At 34.6% G+C, this 20,623-nt stretch overlaps 2 protein-coding genes across 5 annotated transcripts in view; one reads left to right on the top strand and one right to left on the bottom strand.

Annotated features, from left to right (window-relative positions):
- FGF7 (fibroblast growth factor 7) overlaps nucleotides 1-9,890 on the top strand; it is a 51,687-nt gene extending 41,797 nt beyond the window's left edge. For all 3 annotated transcript variants that reach the window (XM_019797865.2, XM_002917563.4, XM_011222820.3), the window contains exons 3-4: nucleotides 7,319-7,422; nucleotides 8,768-9,890. In XM_019797865.2, the coding sequence (XP_019653424.1) occupies nucleotides 7,319-7,422; nucleotides 8,768-8,962 (299 nt within the window). In that variant the 3' untranslated portion in view covers nucleotides 8,963-9,890. The remainder of the gene's footprint in view (nucleotides 1-7,318; nucleotides 7,423-8,767) is intronic.
- FAM227B (family with sequence similarity 227 member B) overlaps nucleotides 1-20,623 on the bottom strand; it is a 192,318-nt gene that overhangs the window by 119,042 nt on the left and 52,653 nt on the right. The window lies entirely within an intron of this gene.

Genomic DNA, 20,623 nt, shown 5'->3' with positions numbered 1-20,623 from the left:
AATAAAAATAAAAAAATAAAAGTAGATTGCTTGGGAATGCATTAATGTTGGCAGAATCAGTATCCTATCAACCCTGACTTTCTAATCTGTTTTGTCCTATGTGTTGTACCCTCTCTTACTCCAGAAAAGCACAAGAATGACTTTTGTTCAAGTACAGAGAGGGAAGTGATGTTTTTATAGATTTACAAAGATCTGCAGAAGAATGAACTATGCACGCTTGTGAAATCCTGACCTCCATACCAAAAGCCAGGGAGTTGCTCAGAAAATAGAATATGAAAATATATAGCTTGCACATATTAAGTTAGCTACCAAACTTACTGTACACGATTTTTTGGTCTACAGTATATCTATTGTCTTATATAAGACAAAATACAAGAGTTTGTCTTTTTTGTAGATCTGGGTTTATAAGAGAAGTTATGTGGAAAAGTGACAGTAAATTTGTTCCCTAAGATGTAAGACATATTACATGGGTACATCAAGTTGTTAACATTATGATTGTGGTAGCAGAATGATACAGTTAAAAAAAAAATAAAAGAAAGGTCAGCTCACACAATAGAACATGAAAAATGAAACAATATGGGGCGCCTGGGTGGCACAGTCGTTAAGCGTCTGCCTTCGGCTCAGGGCGTCATCCCGGCGTTATGGGATCGAGCCCCACATCAGGCTCCTCCGCTAAAAGCCTGCTTCTTCCTCTCCCACTCCCCCTGCTTATGTTCCCTCTCTCGCTGGCTGTCTCTATCCCTGTCAAATAAATAAAATCTTCAAAAAAAAAAAATGAAACACTATGTCAAGTAAATTGGCCATTCAGCCTTTTAATATTTTTGTCAATAATATTGTCAACAACAGAATCAATTAATTACTTACAAATTACAATTAATACCCTCACAAACTAGGGAATATACCCAAAATGCCTTACCTATTTTTTTCCTGTGGTTTAATCATTCATAAGTTTATCTAAATATTTTTGCCTATTTATTATTTAAATCTGTATCACGCTTGCAGTAAGTGAGGAACCTTGGTAAAAATTGCTATTGTTTTTTAAAATTTAAAATTTTTTAATTTTTAAATTTAAAATTAAATTTAAAAATTAAAAAAAATTCTCCATCATTTACTTTCAGAATTTTAGGTGTTCCCCTAATGTACTTTAAAAATTCATGCTTGGGCACCTGGGTGGCTCACTGGTTATCTGACTTGCATTCAGATCATGATCTCAGGATCCTGGGATAGAGCCCTGCTTTGGGCTCCACACTCAGCAGGCAGTCTGCTTCTCTCTCCCCCTCTGCTCCCCCCACCACCACTTGTGCTCTCTCTTTCAAATAAATAAAATCTTTAAAATCTTTAAAAATAATTAATGGTGGGGCGCCTGGCTCAGTCGTTAAGTGTCAAGCGTCTGCCCTCGGCTCCGTCATGATCCCCGAGTCCTGGGATTGAGCACCGCAACAGGCTCCCTGCTCAGCGGGAAGCCTGCTTTTCCCTCTCCCACTCCCCCTGCTTGTGTTCCCTCTCTCGCTGTGTTTCTCTCTGTCAAATAAAAAAAAAACTTTAAAAAAAATAATTAATGCTAATTCTTTGTTCCTATTACCAATAGTATTTATGATTTTAAGGTGTTTCAACTTTACTGTTTAAAATTTTTTTATTAAAAATTTATTTTTAAAGCAGCTTTAGGTTCATAACAAAAATGAGGGGATAGTACAGAGATTTTTTTATATACCCCTACCCCCACATATGCATAGCCTCCCCCATTATCAACAACCCCCACCAGAGTGGTACTTTGCTACAATTAATAAACTTGCATTGACACATCATTATCACCCAAAGTCCATAGTTTACATTAGGGTTTACTCTTGATGTTGCACATTCTATGGGTTTGGACATATATCCATTATGTTATCATACAGAGTATTTTTCATTGCCCTAAAAACCCTCTGTTCTTTACCTAGTTACTCCTCTCTCTTACCTCCAACACCTGACAACCACTAATCTTTTTATTATCTCCACAGTTTTGCCTTTTCCAGAATGTCATATAGTTGGAATCACGCATTGTGTAGCCTTTCAGATTGGCCTCTTTCACTTAATAATATGATTTTAGCTTCCTCCATGTCTTTTCATGAGTTGATAATGAAAAAAGTTTGTTTCATCACACAGAAATCCCCCCATCCCAGTTCCTTCAATATCTCTTTTTCCTGAACCTTTTGAGCTTTATATTTTAAAGTTTGAGAGGATATACATTAATATAGGTGAGTTAGCATGATAACTAAAAATTATTTTAAAGTTTTACAATGAAGGGAGGCAATGGTTTAATGGTTATTAGGCCAATCAGAACATTTAATTATGTCCTTGACCAAATATACTTTCTTGGGCACATTAAAACTAAGAATTGGTATCAGAAAGTAATAGTTTTTTTAAAAAAATGTTAAATGATTCTTATGATTTTCTGTCAAGCCTTTATTGTTGAATGGGAAATCATATATATATATATATATATGAATATATATATATAATGGTGTGTGTGTATACACACATATATTGTACTACATATATACACCATTATATAATATATATTACTTCCTAAAACTACCATATACAGATCAAACATTGAAATACATCCATATCCCCCATTAGATACAATATTTAATGATTATTTGAAGATTTTATATACATTTTCTTTTGAAATTATTTGGCCAAAAGTAACTCATTGAATTTACCATTAGCTATAAATTTTCTGCAACTATTGTACATTCTCAGGAATCTTCTCCCAGAAATCTTCCATGAGAGGCAGCCAGCAGAATCCCTTTTTACCCACATTCCTTCCTTTATTCCATCCTCCAACTGGAATGTGTGCTCTACCTTGTCTTAGAAGAACAAAGTGATGGTGGAACACTGAGCTGAATGGAGCCCAGAAACTCCCAAATGCTTTTGTGGAGCAAAGTCGTCACTTCTCCCAATGTTTATTGGATGCAGAAACAAATCATTTTGTTTAAACCAAACCTAGTCTTCACTAAACTTATACACCTCAATTTCATTTTCCTGTCAGATGCATTCTTTATAAAATGCACATAAAACTCCAGGAGCCCATTCTTTCAGTTATTCTAAAGTACCAGCTGGAAAAGGCAAGTCCTGTTTTCAACACTATTGTTAATAGCCAACTTTACTTTCATAGCTTCCCCCCCACCGCTTCTAAAGTCATGAGATTAAAGTAGAAGAAGAAATGAAAAACAACATCTGCGCTCTCATGTCTTTCATTTTCCTATTCAGAACTGCAGTGTTGCTAGGGATCTGCTGTGTCTTCTGGTGCAGCCATTCATTCCCATATGGCCAGCATTCATTCAGCCCGATGAATCTGCCCCAACCCTTCTTTGTGTCTTGACATACATGTCAGGAATATCCAGCCCCCTAGGAAGCTGTCTCAAACCTGTGTTCGACTGCTTTCCTGTCAGGGAACAACTTAGCTCTTCTCCTTATTGTTACATAAAGCATGTGATACTGCTGCCAATGCTTCTGAACAGCCAGACTCACCACTGTTGGTTAGAACGGCGTAACTATTCATTTCTAAAGAAAACAGCTTATTGCCACTTAACTAAGCTCAGCACTCTGCAGTTATGTTTTCTTTCTCTTCTACCCAATTTATTCCTTTTGCTATATTCTTAATGATAGCTTGGATTCCCTAGACTCTTGAGTTTTTTTTTTTCTCCCTGGCTTCCCTTCTGAATTAGTTTTTTTTTAAATCCCCTCTAAAAATGGTTATCTTAATAAGCTGTAGCATAGAAAAGAGTATCCCAAGCTTTTTCACTTTCACATCTAGACAAGAAAAACAATTTATATTTATATTACACATGATTGTTGATCATTCAGACAGAAGGACAAACACAACAAGTATGTCCCAAGTCACTCCAAATAGTTCCCTTGGTGTCCTTATATCCTGAAATTTTTCCCAGCAAGCTGTTAAGTTCCAGGAAGCATTTCTTTTCATTCTTTTTGGCTGCTCCCCTTCTCCCTGCTTCTATATTTTGTTAATCTTTTAGGAAGTGGAGCATAATACTGGAATGAACCACCTTAATATCAAACATAGCTTCTTTCAGCAAATATGATAGAACACAGATATTCAACATATACTTGACAGCAACATTATTTCTATCCCATTTACTCATTCCTTTCGTTATGCCCATTTCTTCAACTTCTAGGCCCAATGATGCTGAGGCTCAGGCATAAGTATAGGAGCTGGAAAAGTCAAGTATCATTTTAAACCTAGCTAATTTTGAGAATGAGCACAGAACAAAAGTTAAGAAGATGCTCTTTTTACTTGGGTGGGACTAATAATGTGGTTGAGTTTTATGAAGACACTGAGTTGAACGTGATGGCGGTTTTCTGTATCTTGTTCCTAAATTTGGCACATACAAACCACTGTGCGACCTAAATCCACAATGAAATTCTAGCTGCGCTAGATGTGTACGGTTAACAGAATTGTTTGTTAACAATAAAAAATAGTTTTGCATAGCATCACAGTATTTCAGAAAATATCAGATTTTAAAAGTTTGGTGATAATGTGTTTCACTTTTTAAATATTTAATATTTACATAGAATACTCTGAAAACTGGGAACACCCAGTGCTAAAGAGGAATATCTGTAGGTGTCACTTGAAGTATCCTCACGTGTGCTCCCCTGCCACTGCTTCCCTCTTTAATCTACTGTCTGCAATCACATCCTAGGATGTCATTGTTACCGTGTGCTGATCACAATACTGAGGTCTTCAAAAGATGTAGCAAGTCATAATGCTCTGGTTTGACTATGATTGTATGCAGGGCTTAAATTTTACTAGTGGGAATGATATTAAGACAGGCATTGAAGCATAATTATTATTTACACTTATTACCTTCCTCTATTGTTAAAAGTGGAATCACTGAACTCTATGAATGTACTGTGGAAGTGAGAATTCTTTGGTTTGATGTGGATAGATAGTTCCTCAATTCTCTTTCCTTATCATTGTTTTTCACTTTGAATTTGCTAGAGTCATAAATTTCCCAGAGTCATAAAATATTGAGAGATAATGGCAATATATTTTATCCAGCAGCTTCTCAATCATATTACTGCTATTATTAACTACTTATAAAGGCATAGCTTAGTTGTGACCAAAATCTTGAGAATTAAGATTATTTCATTCATTGATCCCAGTAGTTGTTATAAATGAGGTCTTTAACTACTTTTCATCTGCCTTTTAGTAAAATCAGGGTATTTAATGAAATAGTTTATTGAATTTTTAATGACACCTAATAATTCAATCCATAAGTCATTGTTTAGATCTTGAACACAAAAAGAAAGCAATTTTTCCTATTCTGACTCTAACAAAGGGAATAGAAATTGTGCTGTTTAAAACCAAATGACTTGTTGGTCTGAAATTTTAGAATGAAATAAAATAATCATAAATCATACATAATTTATTAGAATTAAATATAAAATACTTTCATGATTAAAACTAATTTTAATGCTCCACATACTTCAAATACAAATAGAATCAAAAGGTTTTCTTTTCTTTTAATTAAGATGTGTTTGCTATTTATACTTGATATTAACTTCTGAAGTTCAGAAATCAGGGCTGTTTTCCTTAATTCGTGTCCTCAAATTCCATTAGGGTTTTATACATTCTGACAATATTTCATAAATACTTAAAAAGATTAATATCCATTCCTTTGCATTTCCTTCATAAACCTCAGTTTCTATGAGCAGCTCTACAACTCTCAACTGGATGACCTCTGGCTAGTGCTAAGCATAGTTTACTGGGAAAATGGCCCTATATGTGGCATATATGTGAAAAAAATAACGAAAATTAGGAAGGCTACATTATTCTTGATGAAGTGGGTATCAATTTTATTCTCCAGATAGGAAAACTAAAGCAAAAAGAATAAATAAGAGGATGAAGCAAAGGCTTGGAATAAAAAACCAGATCTTCCTTTAATTCAGGGAATATTTTGGAAAATAGCTTTTGGAGACTTGATTTTATGCAGATAATTTTCACTTGGAATTTTCTTTGCATTATGTTAGGCACAGGAAAGAGAAAGTCTCATGGCTGCACCTTCATGTTGAAAGTATAGTTAACAGCAGTTATTTAAAAAGGTTCACTAAACTTTTAATTCCTACATTGTTTTTAAAAATTTCTTGAGATTCTACTGCATTTATATGCGTCATTAAAATATAGCACTTAAGGAAGAGATACATAAAAAAGAAAATAATAGGTTAACATTCTTGTGGTAACTATGTTTTGTAAAAACAATTTCAACAAAGATTAAAAATTAGAAAGGTATAAAATTATAAAAATATATAAGCAGGATTCATAATTTTTAAAAATTTATTAAAGATTTTATTTATTTATTTGAGAGAGAAGCACACACACGAGCATGAGTGGAGGGAGGGGTAGAGCCAGAGAATCTCAAGCAGACTCCATGCTGAATGTGGAGCCTGACCCTGGGGTTCTATCCCATGACCCATGAAATCAAGACCTGAGGTGAAACCAAGAGTCGGATGCTTAACTGACGGAGCCACCCAGGTACCCCCATAATTTGGTTTTAAATTATCTTTTCATGTATCAAAAAACTTGTCATCAGTTTAAAATATTTAATTTTTTTAAGGCACTAGGTCCTGTTAGCATTATTTAAAATTGCTTTAAATGAATTTTATTCAATTTCAGTAAATTCAAGAGAGTTTCTGTTAGCAATAATTTTTAAGAGAAAGTTTAAGAGAAAAGTAAAGATGTTAGCTTATTATATACTTTCATAGTACTATAGGATGATTAAAAGCCAGATTGTCTGGGTTCAAATTGCACCTCTGCCATTTACCAACAGAGAATTTGGGCAAATTAAACTTCTCTGTGTGTGGGCTTCTTGATCTGTAAAATGGGAATAACTAGGGTATTTGCTTCATAGCCTTGGTGATAAGTAGATGAGTTAATACATAGAAGCCTTGGAATAATTCTGAGAATGTGGTATGAGACCAATAAACATTAGCTGTTATCATGATGATTATTATTATAGTAATTAAAAGTATAATTCCAGGGAAGAAAAAGCTAAATTCAAATATTTACCTATTTCTTTGAATCCAGATATCTTTTTCTATTAAAAAAAATTAATAGTTTGCACTTCCCATATTTAATAAGGACTACTCTGGTGTTTGTATGTGCATTATGGGTAGGTGGCCTCAGGCTAACAAATAATCAAATTAATAATTTTAATAACTTCCAATTGAAAAAGAAATAAGAACAAATGGTCATTCTTGGATAATATGCAAAGCTGAGTGAATAACTGACTTATCTTTCTGTGATTTCTTGCAGATATCATGGAAATTAGGACAGTGGCAGTTGGAATTGTGGCAATCAAAGGAGTGGAAAGTGAATACTATCTTGCAATGAATAAAGAAGGAAAACTCTATGCAAAGGTATTGATAATTGATAGTTTAGACTTAATTTTTTGAACTTATTTTTGTCAAAATATCTTGCCTTTTCTTTTTCTTTCTTTCTTTCTTTTTTTTTTTTTGGAGAGGGACAGAAAGAGAAAAAGAGAGAGAGGAGAGGCAGGAGAGAGACAGAGGGAGAGGGGGAGAGGCAGAGAGAGAGGGAGAGAGAGAGTCCCAAGCACAGGCTCCACACCCAGAACAGAGCCCGGTGTGGGCCTGATCCCACGACCCTGAGATCATGACCTGAGCCTAAACCAAGAGTCTGACACTTAACCAACTGAGCCACCCAGGCACCCCAAAACATCTTGCCTTTTTGAAAAGTAAAGATGAAACTAACTTCTTTCCAATTATATAATTTAATTATTTCATTAAAATACTTTATATTCAAGCATTGAGAAAAATGTTTTCTGCAGGACCTTGGACAAATTACTTAAGCTCTCCAGGCTTGGATGTCTTCATTTGCAAAATGAGTTGGATTAACAGACCTCTCAGGATATTTCCATCTCTGAAATTCCATGTGCATTTTAGATAGTTAAAATCTAAAATTTCCTTCTGAGAGTATTAAAGCTCTTTTTTGTTAAAGTTCACCCAATCTGTACATTGCTGACATGAAAATTCTTGGGAAAAAAATTCAGACATTTGTTTATCAACATCAATCTCACAGTCATGGGCTTTCAACTATGAGCATTTATGTTGTTCCCTCTTTATTACAATGTGAAATATGTAACAGTTCATCCCACCGTAAAAAAAATATAATCGATTTTCCTTTGTATTTCCACAGCCCAGCAGGATACCTGGCACAGGCTGATTACATAATAATATAGGTTTAACTGAATGAATGACTGACTGAATGAATAGTTGGATGGATGAAAATAAGCTTAATTTTCTATCACAATTGCAGGCAGTGTAGTAGTAAATGAAGAAAGTTGTGAAATACATCCTTTGAATGAGGGAGGCAGATGCTCTGCTAATCATATCAAATTTCAGCAGTCAGAGAATGAGTGACTTGGGGATGGTAATATGAGAGCTGCTACTTAGAGGGAAATAGCTCCTAATACGAAAGAAGAGTAGCAACCAATGGCCAAAAAGTTAGATATCTGGAAATATGTTGCATAACTAAATATGTATCATTTTATCTTTTAAAAAATTTAAAGATGTCTAATTTTTTTGCAAATATGCTAACTTATATCTAACAGACTGCATTAGGCCCACTCAAAAAAAAAAAAAAAGAAAAGGGTATATATGTTTTAATTTTACTAAATATTACTGCTTACTCTTTGAGTCCCTCTAAAAATCATTTGGATAATGTTGTTTGTTGTTTTAACAGAAAGAATGCAATGAAGATTGCAACTTCAAAGAATTAATTCTGGAAAACCATTACAACACGTATGCATCAGCTAAATGGACACACAGCGGAGGAGAAATGTTTGTTGCTTTAAACCAAAAGGGGGTTCCTGTAAGGGGGAAAAAAACGAAGAAAGAACAAAAAACAGCCCACTTTCTTCCTATGGCAATAACATAATCATATGTGGTATATAAGAAACCAGTTCCAGCAGGGAGATTTCTTTAAGTGGACTGTTTTCTTTCTTTTTCTCTTTTCTTTTCTTTTTTTTTTTTTAAGTAACCAAGAAAGGCTGGAAAACTACTGAAAAACTGATCAAGCTGGACTTGCGCATGTATGTTTATTTTAAGAGACTGCATTAAAGAAAGATTTGAAAAATATACACAAAAATCAGATTTAGTAACTAAAAGTTGTAAAAAATTGTAAAACTGGTTGTACAATCATGATGTTAGTAATAGTAATGTTTTTTCTTAAATTAATTTACCCTTAAGAGTATGTTAGATTTGATTATCTGATAATGATTATTTAAATATTCCTATCTGCTTATAAAATGGCTGCTATAATAATAATAATGCAGATGATGTTATATAAGATATGTCAGACCTAAAGGCTGCTGGAATGATTTGTCAGATAATCAAGCCAATACTAACTATGAAAGATGAGCAGTATTTGAAAGACTTTTTAGTGAAAAATTATAATCCACTTAAATTCTAATCAGAAGAGAAAGAATATTCTCAAAAATTCTACTACGGAATGGAATCAAATAGGTAGTTTTTTACAAAAGTATAATATTAGAAAATGCTTGTACCTATTAACAAGAAGAAAATTTCTAATGCTGCTCAAATTGAAAGGGTATTGCTAAAAGGATGTTTTCAAAAATCTTGTATATAAAATAGCAATAATGATGATAATACTGTATTTCATCTCACTTGCCACAAAATAACATCTTATAATCCCTAAAAGTAAAATTGAGAAAGCTTTAAGTTTTTTTTCAAGTAACATAATCTATCTTTTGTATAATTCATATTTGGGAATATGACTTTTAGTAATGTTCTTCCCACAAATAATCATGCTTTTTCTCTGTGGTTACAGCATTAAACTCTATTTTAAGTTGTATTTGAACTTTATTGTTTTGTTATTTAAGTTTATTTTATTTATAAAAAAACAACAACCTTAATAAGCTGTATCTGTTTCATATGCTTTTAATTCTAAAGCAATAACAAAACCGTCTGGCGCAACTGCAAGTTCCCCTCCCCCTCACGACCAACACCAAGTCTAGTACACAGCACTTGGGCCAGCAAATCCTGGATGGCAGACAAAAATGACAGCCCGCGGCAATTCTTACAATAGATGTCGCACAGGGTACGATACAAAAATGTAAAATATGTTTTGCCACATATTGTCAATTAAATTGGATCATATAAGTAAAATCACTGCAGATACAAGAACTTAAAGGATTTTAAATTTAGAATATACTTGAGTTCATGAGTAGAAAAGTGCCATACTTATAAAATATGCATATTTAGAGTTAGTAATTTTTCTAATGTCTAGAAATTTCTGCCATTCAAAATATTGCCACATGGAAAGTTGTTTTCCTGTTAGATGGCAAGAGCACAATGCCCAAAATAGAACATATAGTTAGGGATTTGAAGACCTGAATGTCATGAAGGCTTGAGATGAGGCTACAGATAATGGGCTTATCAGAAAGATAAATTCCACTTCATAATTCCTTGATTGGCAGATTTGGTAACACTTTATGTGTTCACCAATTGGAGGCCAACATTTATCTCAATTAGACTATTGGAACGCTTATCGTTGTGGTTTTAATTTCAAAATATTTGTCATCAAGTCCCTTTATTTTATATAAATATTATCGACTAATACATTTATAGGCAGAAGTTACATAAAAAGGCTAAATCAACAGGAACAACAGATTTATTTGATTCTTGTGGCTCACTTATACATTCAAGTGGCAGGGAAGCTAGAAAGAATTGCCCTTCCTCAGATATACTCCGGGACATACTACGAATGATATTTTGAACTGTTCTCTGATTTACGGGCCTTGCTAGGCTATGTTCTTAGATCAGGCTTCTATGGCTGGAGTCTTGCGAAAATATCATAAGCAGAGGAGAAACTGTGTTTCTCATATTTGTTTCCTTAGTGCTTAGCAGAGTGTCTATCCATAATCAATTTTTATATGAATTCATTCAATGTTTGAATATTAAAGAAAATTCAGACTGAGACTGATCTTACTTCATTTTTAAAAGGGCAAAAAATGATGATATAAAATTTGAACAGGAATAGTGTACATAATATAAAATATGAACTATGTCAGGACCAAATACTCTTTGTCTACGGAGTTAGAATCAAATTACACAGAAATGCTGAATTAAGCAAAACAAATTTAGCAGTAAATCCAACCTGGTAGTGTTTCTAGAAACACTTCTAATTCATTGTTTATCCGCCCCCTTTTAAAAAATCTATCATGCAAATTTTAGAAAATAAAATCAGTACTAGTTACACACATTTAAATTCTAGTATCTTAAAACTGTCCCTTGTATTCATTTGTAGACAAGGAAACTGAGATTGTGATACATCCAAAGTAGCTGGTTAGGTACAGAGATGTCACAAAAGTCTAGGTCACTTAGCACGTACTTCCTACCCTTAGATTATTAGGATTATTAGCTAGTAGTTTCCCTCCTTAAAAAATTTCTATTGAGGGTCACCTGGGTGGCTCAGTCAGTTAAGTGTCTGACTCTTGATTTGGACTTGAGTCGTGATCTCAGGGTTGGAGATGAAGCCGCACATCGGGCTCCATGCTGGGTGTGGAGCCTGTTTAAGATTTTCTCTATCCCTCTGCCCCTGCCACCCCCCACTCGTGTTCTCTCTCTCAAAAAAATTTTTTTTTTCTATTGAGATATGATCTTTATGTTTGAATGCAAAGGCAACTTACGTTTTGGCAATTCACTTCATACACAATAATCAGTCCATACTGTGATGATTTGACTCAAGAGGAGGAAAGAAATACTGCAATTTCTAATCCTGTTTCCTATTCTACTCTTACATGTACCTCTTTATGGGGAGGTAAATGGGGGGCAGTAAGCAAAATGTGCATATAAACAGAGGTTTTCTCTAAATGTTCTTTGAAAGGGAAAATTGGTTAAATGCATAGATTTCCAACAACAAGGAAGGAAAAAAATTAAATGAAAGAATATGAGCTGTTAACAAAAGAAGTAATAAAAAGATATTTTCAAAACAATTAGTGAATTAAAACATTTTTCTATTAAAAAAAAGCTGAAGTATAAATTATCAGCCTTTGAGTTGCTATAAATTGACCTAATGATAAAAGAGAAGAGGTGCTGGAGATAAATTCTTTGTTTCTATCTCTTAAGAGTTTGCTCCTCTGGTTCTCTAGAGTCACAATGAACATACAGATGGACTACAAGACCAACTGTAGTAAAAGCGATTCTATAACCACAAATGCACTAAAACAGTGTCTCTCAAAACTGTCTACTGAAATAACAATAATAGAAGTAGAGAATGAGAGTCTAAGGAATAATGCCAAAGGTGGCACACAAAATTTCTTGAAAATCTTTTTTCTCTTAAAACTCATGTGATTTTTGGGGCGCCTGGGTGGCACAGCGGTTAAGCCTCTGCCTTCGGCTCAGGGCGTGATCCCGGCGTGATGGGATCGAGCCCCACATCAGGCTCCTCCGCTGTGAGCCTGCTTCTTCCTCTCCCACTCCCCCTGCTTGTTCCCTCTCTCGCTTGGCTGTCTCTATCTCTGTCGAATAAATAAATAAAATCTTTAAAAAAAAAAAAAAACTCATGTGATTTTTGCATTTTACTCCATAATACATTTGTGTTTGCTCTAAGATTTACACCAATAAGCAAAAGTGATACATCAGAAAGATGTACAAGGTTTATCATGCAGCTTCATTCACACCACTACCCTACTGCCTTATACTTGGGCATGAATAAGACACAGGAGAACCGTACCTTTCATTATCCAAATTTACACACTGATGACACATGGCTAAAGAAAACCAAAACTTTCTCTAAAGTTCACTATGAATAGGAGTGATATTAAAAACATTTAATGACCAGTATGAGTGGTTACTGGTCAATTAGAATGTCACTGATCTATCAGAAAATATGCAGGCCGCTGTGACTGACTTGTAGGTACGAGATGATTAGCTGTGACCATTACTATGAACACGCTAAAACAGTTTTTAGAGAATATCTCTTAATTGGTCTCTATGATTTGAGTTCTTGATGTTCATCTTAATATAAAATAGTTCATTAAAACTTATAACTCTTTCAGCATTGTTGTCAGGCTACTCTTTGTTCCACTTCTATATTTATTCAACAAAGCTGCTGCTTTCAATGAGGTTGATGTTCCTTCAGGCCCACATGTGCTCCCATTCATCCTCTAACTTTGAACGGTTTGTTAAGAAAATTCACTTTCTCTTGGGCTGAGGAGACTTGACAGGAAACAAAAAGTAATAAAGTCCTAGTCTCTTCCCCCAAATCCCTGTATTTACTCTCCCCTGCTAAGATGCCTCTTACATTCTCCTTTTACTTCCTGATAATTATGTAGTTCCAGTTTCCAAATCCTCATCACTGAATTTATGAGAACCTACACAAATTTATTTTCTTTCATATCGTCAGAACTTTTAACAATTGAAATATGAGATGAAAAATAACATTGAGCTTAAAGATGGCAGGACTTTCTCTTGACAAATCCAGCCATGTATTAGTTATAGATTGTTATGTAACAAATTATCTTAAAACTTAATGGCTTAAAACAGCAAATATTTATTGCCTCATATGTGGTCAGGACCCTGGACATGGGTTAGCTAGTTGTCTCTAGTTCAAATCTCTCATAAGGCTACAATCAAGATGTTGGCCAGGGCTGTGGACATCTATTATTTCAATGCTCAACTTAGAAAGGGATTCACCTTGGGTCCTCAGTGGTGGTTGACTCAAAATATCACTTTCTTACACCATGAGCCCTTCTTTGGCACTATTTAAAACATGGTAGTTTGTTTCCTACAGAGCAAGGAACCAGAGAGAATGCCCAAAATGGAAGCCACAGTATTTTTAGAACCTAATCTTGACAGTGATTATCACATTACTTCTGCTTATACAGGAAATTACACAAAGGCATAAATACCAAAAGCAGGGATCATCAGACGCCATCTTAAAGGCTGCCTAACACAAATAATAAATGGGATGTTTTTAAGGTCACTGCCACAAGACAGGATTCTTCAGGGCCTAATAAGAGTAATTCATGGCTTTCTCTGGTAAGCCATTCAGCAGAGAAAAATAGGTATATTCTCTGTGGCAACATTATTAACACTTCCCTGAGAGAAACTGTATAGCCCATTCTCACAAGGATAATTGAGCAAAGTTTGGAACCAGAGTCTAAACTGGCTATTAGCTTGAGTTGTGCCTCCTTAGAACTCCTATTATAGCTGGAAAACTTACAGTATCACTTTGCCTCTATATGAAGGAAATGACCCAGCCTTCAGACCCAACCTGAAGATAATCCTCCCCTCCACCTCCCTGCCTCAAGAGAATAAAATCATATATTCCAGTTGAAATTTCCTTGAGCCATAGAGAGTTTTATTCTAGAGGGTAAGGCAATTAATCACAAGTTCAGCAAGACCATGTGAGGATAAGAAGACCTTAAAAGACTTGAAAACAATCGATTTTAATGCTAGATGCATATTGGAATCACCTGGTTTTTGTTTTTGTTTTTTGTTTTTTTTTTTAAGAAAAATGAAGCCTAAGCCCCAGCCCAGGCCAATTGCATCAGTATATACGGGATGGGGCACAGGCAATGATATTTTTAAACCTCCCTAGGAGATTCTAAGGTACCTATGCAATTGAGAACCAATTAGCTAAATGGGGGGTGGGAGTTGGAGTGGGAAAGGAAATCCCTTTAGGAACTATACCTGGTTCTTTATCTTTGTTTCTTCCTTAAACACTCTGAAAAGCCTTATATTGCTTCCCATCTTAATTCCATATTTTCCAATATGATTTCAAAGTCTACAGTGCTTCTTGGATCCCTGGCTTTCCTAGATGCCTCTATATTTTTGCTATTCATAGTTGAGGCTAAAAGGAAATGCAAACACTAGAAAGAGAGCTACAATTGTTTTTGCATTCAGGCAATTATGGGGTAAAAAGTACGCAAAGGGTACCCCCACATACACCACAGTCCTTTCTCAAACAGAGTAGCCACAGTGATTCTGTTAAGTTGTATTTCAGATCATGCAATTCCTCTATTCAAAGCTGCAATTGTTTCCCATATTACTCAGGACAGAAATCAAAGTTTTTAGAGCGGCCTATGGAGTGGCAATGGAAAAGGTGAGTGATTAAAAACTTAGATGGTAAATTAGGTGTGGGCAAGACAATAGGGAAAAACAAAAACAATACAGAATTACGCACTCAGATTCCTTGGCAGATATCATTGAATTCTCAGTCCATTTTAAAGAAACTCAAACTGCACACTGTAGGAAATATTCAGTGGGCATAATTATTAGAATCATACTCAGAGTTCATAGCCCCATATAAAATCTGAAAAATGAAGCACATTGTTATGTCTGAAGTAAAAGAAAAAATATTGAAGACATGCTTATATCAATTTAACAAAATTTTTCTATTAATCATGGATCTGACAGACTAGATAGATGAAAACACCTCTATTTTACTCTTCCTTATTTAATTGATCTATTGTTGGTTATTTTGGTTGTTTCAAACCTTTCACTAACATAAATACAAATTCCTTGGTATATACTCTATATTTCTGATTATTTTCCTTTTTTAAAGGATTTGAGAGAAATTGAGTGAGCGAGAAAGAGCACGCGTGCACGAGCAGGGCTGGGGAGGGGCAGAGAGCGAGGGACAAGCAAACTCCCTGCTGAGCAGAGAGCCCCATGCGGGACTCAATCCCAGGACTCTGGGACCATGACCTGAGCAGAAGGCAGACACTTAACTGACTGAGCCACCCATGCGTCCCTGATTATTTTCTTAAGATAATTACAGGAAATAAAATTATTAGACCAAAAAAAAAAAACAACCCTGTAAAAACACAAATTGAAAAACTGACTTTCAGAAAGCTTTTCTCAAGTATATACTCCAAACAACTATGCATGGAAGTAGATAAACATTCTCTCTAATATTTACAGTAAAAATTTAGTCAGCTTTTATTCTCGTCTCTACTTTACCAAAACCCAGGCAGCTTCTTCTTTTTCAACATCTTTAGATGTATCTCTTCGTGGTCCTTCTACAACCTCATGACCTCATGTCTAGAGTTTAGCAATATTCCTTAATCATTCTTCTGTCTCAAGTTCTTCTCCATCTCAGATGCTACCTAATTCTTAATTCCTAAAATACTACTTTGACTACGTCAGTTGCCAGCTGAAGAAGCCATGTTGGTTCTTTATTGCCTATTGGATTCAAATTCTTTTAAAAAGCTGTCAAACAATTGGCTCCACCTTACCTGTTCCATTTTCTCACTGCTCAACACAGACTTTATAGTTTCCTTAGTCCACTGTCTTTGTCCCACTGCCCGTCTCTCCTCACCAACCCGTAAGTTTTAGAAGGAAAAGGATCTTACCTGTTTTGTTCACTTATGTATTCCAAGTACCGTTGAAAGTCTCTGGCATAGAGTAAGCACTCAGTAAATAGTCACTAAATAAACGGTTAAATCAATTCCAATTCATTGACAGAATAATGAGCATACCTCACTACAAAGCATGATTCCGATATTTAAGCAAGATACAAATGTAATTGTTAAAAATGTGTAGAAACATACCACCTTGTTTTGTTCAAACCAGTGACTAATCTCTCAGAAGAATTTAAATCCTTGTTATTCACTTCACCTTAGCATGGCTTTTTCATGTCATTCAATAAAGAATGTTAATGCATTTCATAATGCAATGAGAACCCACTTTTTTTCCCATGCTATCCAGCACCTCTGACCACTACCACCAATCAACAAACCAACATACCTGGGGGAGGCATTTGCCAGTCACCCTGTGGCAGACCATGGAAGATTGTCTTAAAAGCTAAATTAGTAATTAGGAAGTTGCTTGGTAAACACGGCATCAAAGCAAAGGGAGGTAAAATGGTTTTGAAAGATATATTATCCAAATTATTATAAAAACCTAATTCACAATGGTCAAATCTAGATAGTTCTGTAAAAACACTGCGGGTTTCCGGTTCCTCAGGCTACATCTATTTTGTGCCACATGTTGTTTATCCCACTTTTTTCACATAGTATTATAAAATACAACCAATGACAATACAATAATACAACTTATTAAATTACTACCACATTGAGAGTTTATATCTCTGGCCATCTTAGTGTTTTGGGGTTTCCTCTCTCTTTAGCCATGCAAATTCCTTGGTTTTCTTTCAATATTATATAATGAAAAGCACAATGTCGAGATTTTACTGGCTTAATTCTCAGAAAGCTACTTTATTTCCAAGTTTTAAGGGTTCTTTTTTTTTATTGTCCCTAAGCATTGCTGACAGCTAAGAAGTAGCAATTGACAGAGGTACAGATTAAAGTTCAAGTAGCTATTTGGGCTATTGTTCATTGGGCTATTACTATTTCTGGAACATGTCGTTTGCTAAATATCAACTAGTACTTGTGTATGGAGTAACTAGTTACTAGTATACTAGTAACTATGTTTCTTTTCTATTCCTTATCTCCCCCAGCACTAAGTATAATGATATACACATAGGCACTTAAAAGTTACATGTTAACTGAATATAAGGATTTTTTACTGCATGTAGTTTAAACTACAGTTTATAAAAAATCATGAAGTCTTTTAATTTTTTAACCTTCAAGTCCAGACAAAGAGAAAAAAATTGGGTTTAAAAACTAGGAGAGAGGCATAAAAATAGTTTTTCAAAAGCGATCTTCATCTACTTTAAAAGGTTATATGGTGTTGTACCACAATAAGAGAAATGAACATTAAAACTTTAGTCTTGTAAATAATCTAACAATACACTGGTTAAGGGGAGCTGGCTTGTAAATCCTGAGTCATTCCAGATACTGAAATTCTGTAACTGCTTACATTCCAGTCCTAAAAAGGGAGATACGCCATTTGGGTTGGAAGGCAATTTTTAACTATCTGCTGTCTATTTCATTAAAAACAAAAACAGAACATTTTTTTAGTTTAAAATTTTGGAGAAAAGTTAAGACCACATGACAATAAGTATCTCAAATGTCAAGGAGAAATTATGGTTTAAATATGTTTTGGATTAGAAGCAGCAATTCTGAGACAGCACTATACATGGAGCACAGGTTATTTTATTTCTTGAAAGTCATATATATGCACACATGCATATATACATACACTCATGTTTTACCCCAGTTCTGCCCTTGACCTGCCTTAGCATTCCTCTAGCACACAGATTAATATATTTATACACACAACACACACACACAAGATACACACACATACACACACATGCACGCACACAACTACAGACGGGGAAGAGTTCTAAAATAATAAATCTAAGCCACCAGTCTCTATTGCTAATTCCATCTCAATAGTCAACAACTACCTGGGAAGATTATTCAGCATCTAAGAATAGAAGTAATAGCGTAATAAAATGTTAGAGAAGGGGAATATAGAAAATAATCTAATCACATCAGTTTTTTCAGGTAGAAACATAAGGCCCAAGGGTATATAAGATGATCAAGGAATTCAAGTCTTTAATGTGCAAGTTAAATATGTCAGCGCTGAAGAAATATTAGTAACTGCAGAAAAGTATCCAAATCAAAACATACTTATGGCCTAGTAAATAAATTATCTGAGTCTTATGTTTAGGGGATCCTCCATAGTGATTACTGACTCCAGCTTGGGGACAAGCAACACAAATACTGTAAAACTACAAGCAGGATATGGCAGCTCTCAAATGCCATAGAGCAAGCCCCTTCGCAGTGATTTCCTGTAGGGCAGTAGTCCTCAAGCTTTTTGGTCTCAGGGCTCTTTTATACTCTTAAGAATAACTGAAGACACCAAAGAACTTTTGTTTATATGGATTTTGTATCTATTAGTATTTCCTATAATAGAAATTAAAACTGAGAAATCTTGAACATTAGTTCATTAAAAATAACAGTAAGAAACCCATTTCATGTTAAAATAAATAGCATCTTTTTAGAAAAGCAAACTTTTTCTAAGTCTTTAAATTCCAGTTAGTTAACATAATGTAGTATTAGTGTCAGGTACACAATATAGTCATTCAACACTTCAATACGTCACCTGGTGCTCATCACAAGTGCCTTCCTTCATCCCCATCCCCTATTTCACCCATCCCCCACCCACCTCCTCTCTGGTAACCATCAGTTTCTTCTCTATAGTTAAGAGTCTGTTTCTGGGTTTGCTTCTCTCCTTTTCTCCCCTTTGCTTGCTTGTTTCTTAAATTTCTCACATGAATGAAATCATATGGTATTTGTCTTTCTCTGACTTATTTCACTTAGCATTACACTCTCTAGCTCCATCCATGTCACTGCAAAGGGCAAGATTTCATTTTTTTTATATATAGTTGAGTAATATTCCATTTTGTGTGTGTGTATACCACATCTTGTTTTTTTCCTAGAAAAAGATAACTATTTTCAAGAAAAGTTTTGAGAAGAGTAACATTGCTTTCACATTTTAAAAATCTCTTTAACATCTGCCTTAGTAGAAGAGAGCATGATTGCAATATTTACTTCTGCATTTGTTCTGTTGTGATACATTTTTTAAGATTATATTTGTATATTGACGTATATGAAGAAAATATGGCATCACACATATAATTGGAAAAATGAGTATTTGAATCACCTTTTCATATAATTGTGAATATTCTTTGATACTACACCAAAACTTGACAAGTTGTAGCTTCTTCATGGTGGGTTGCAATGTGGAATCTAAAATCGCATTTTTAAAATCCATGTATTGTTTTTAAAAATGCAATGTACTGATCATTTGAAAAATACTGGTTCAGTGAGTTTTGCAGATCTTCTAAATGTTGACACGTTTCTTTATACGATATCAAAAAGCCACATTTGTTAATATCACCACTGACTTATTAGGCAGTCTTTAAGTATTGAAAAAAGGTCAAGATCATGGTGATAGAAGCATGTTCTCCAAATTTTTTCTTTGATACTCAAATTTTATTATTGGCCACAGCAAAAGCATTCCATACATAAGGATTACTACACTATTTTTTAACTGAATTCCTGTAGCAGAGACACTTAGCTGTCTTTCAAAATGTGCAGCTGCCCCTTCCATAATACAGAGTTGTCACTATGTAGCAGCTTCCCAGCCAGAGTTTTGATTTTCTAGCCCTTCTTACATCTAAATATAGCCATGGCTTGTTTTCACTAATGACATCAGATTGAAAGTGATGTGGATAACTTCTGAGCCAAGACGTTTTAAAATTGAGGTATAATTGACATAATACATTAATTTCAAGTGTACAATATGATTTGATATATGTACATACTCCAAAATGATCATCGCAATAAGTCCAGTTAATATCCATCACCATATATCATTATAAATTTTTTTTCTTGCAATGAGAACTTTCAAGATTCACTCTCCAACCTACTTTTGAATATGTAATACTGTATTATTAACTAAATCACTATGCTGCACATTACATTCGCAGGAGGTATTCATTTTACAACTGGAAATGTATAACTTTAGCCAAGACTTTAAATGTTGTGTGCCGACTTCCCTTATATTCTCCTGGTGCCAATTAATTCTAATGACTATGCAGTTCTATAGGTTGATGACCCCACAAGGCAGAATAGCCTGGATCTCTGAAACACTA

The sequence above is a fragment of the Ailuropoda melanoleuca genome, chromosome 5 (genome assembly GCF_002007445.2).
Source record: "Ailuropoda melanoleuca isolate Jingjing chromosome 5, ASM200744v2, whole genome shotgun sequence".
NCBI classification, from domain to species: domain Eukaryota; kingdom Metazoa; phylum Chordata; class Mammalia; order Carnivora; family Ursidae; genus Ailuropoda; species Ailuropoda melanoleuca.
This window is presented reverse-complemented; position numbering and strand designations above follow the sequence as displayed.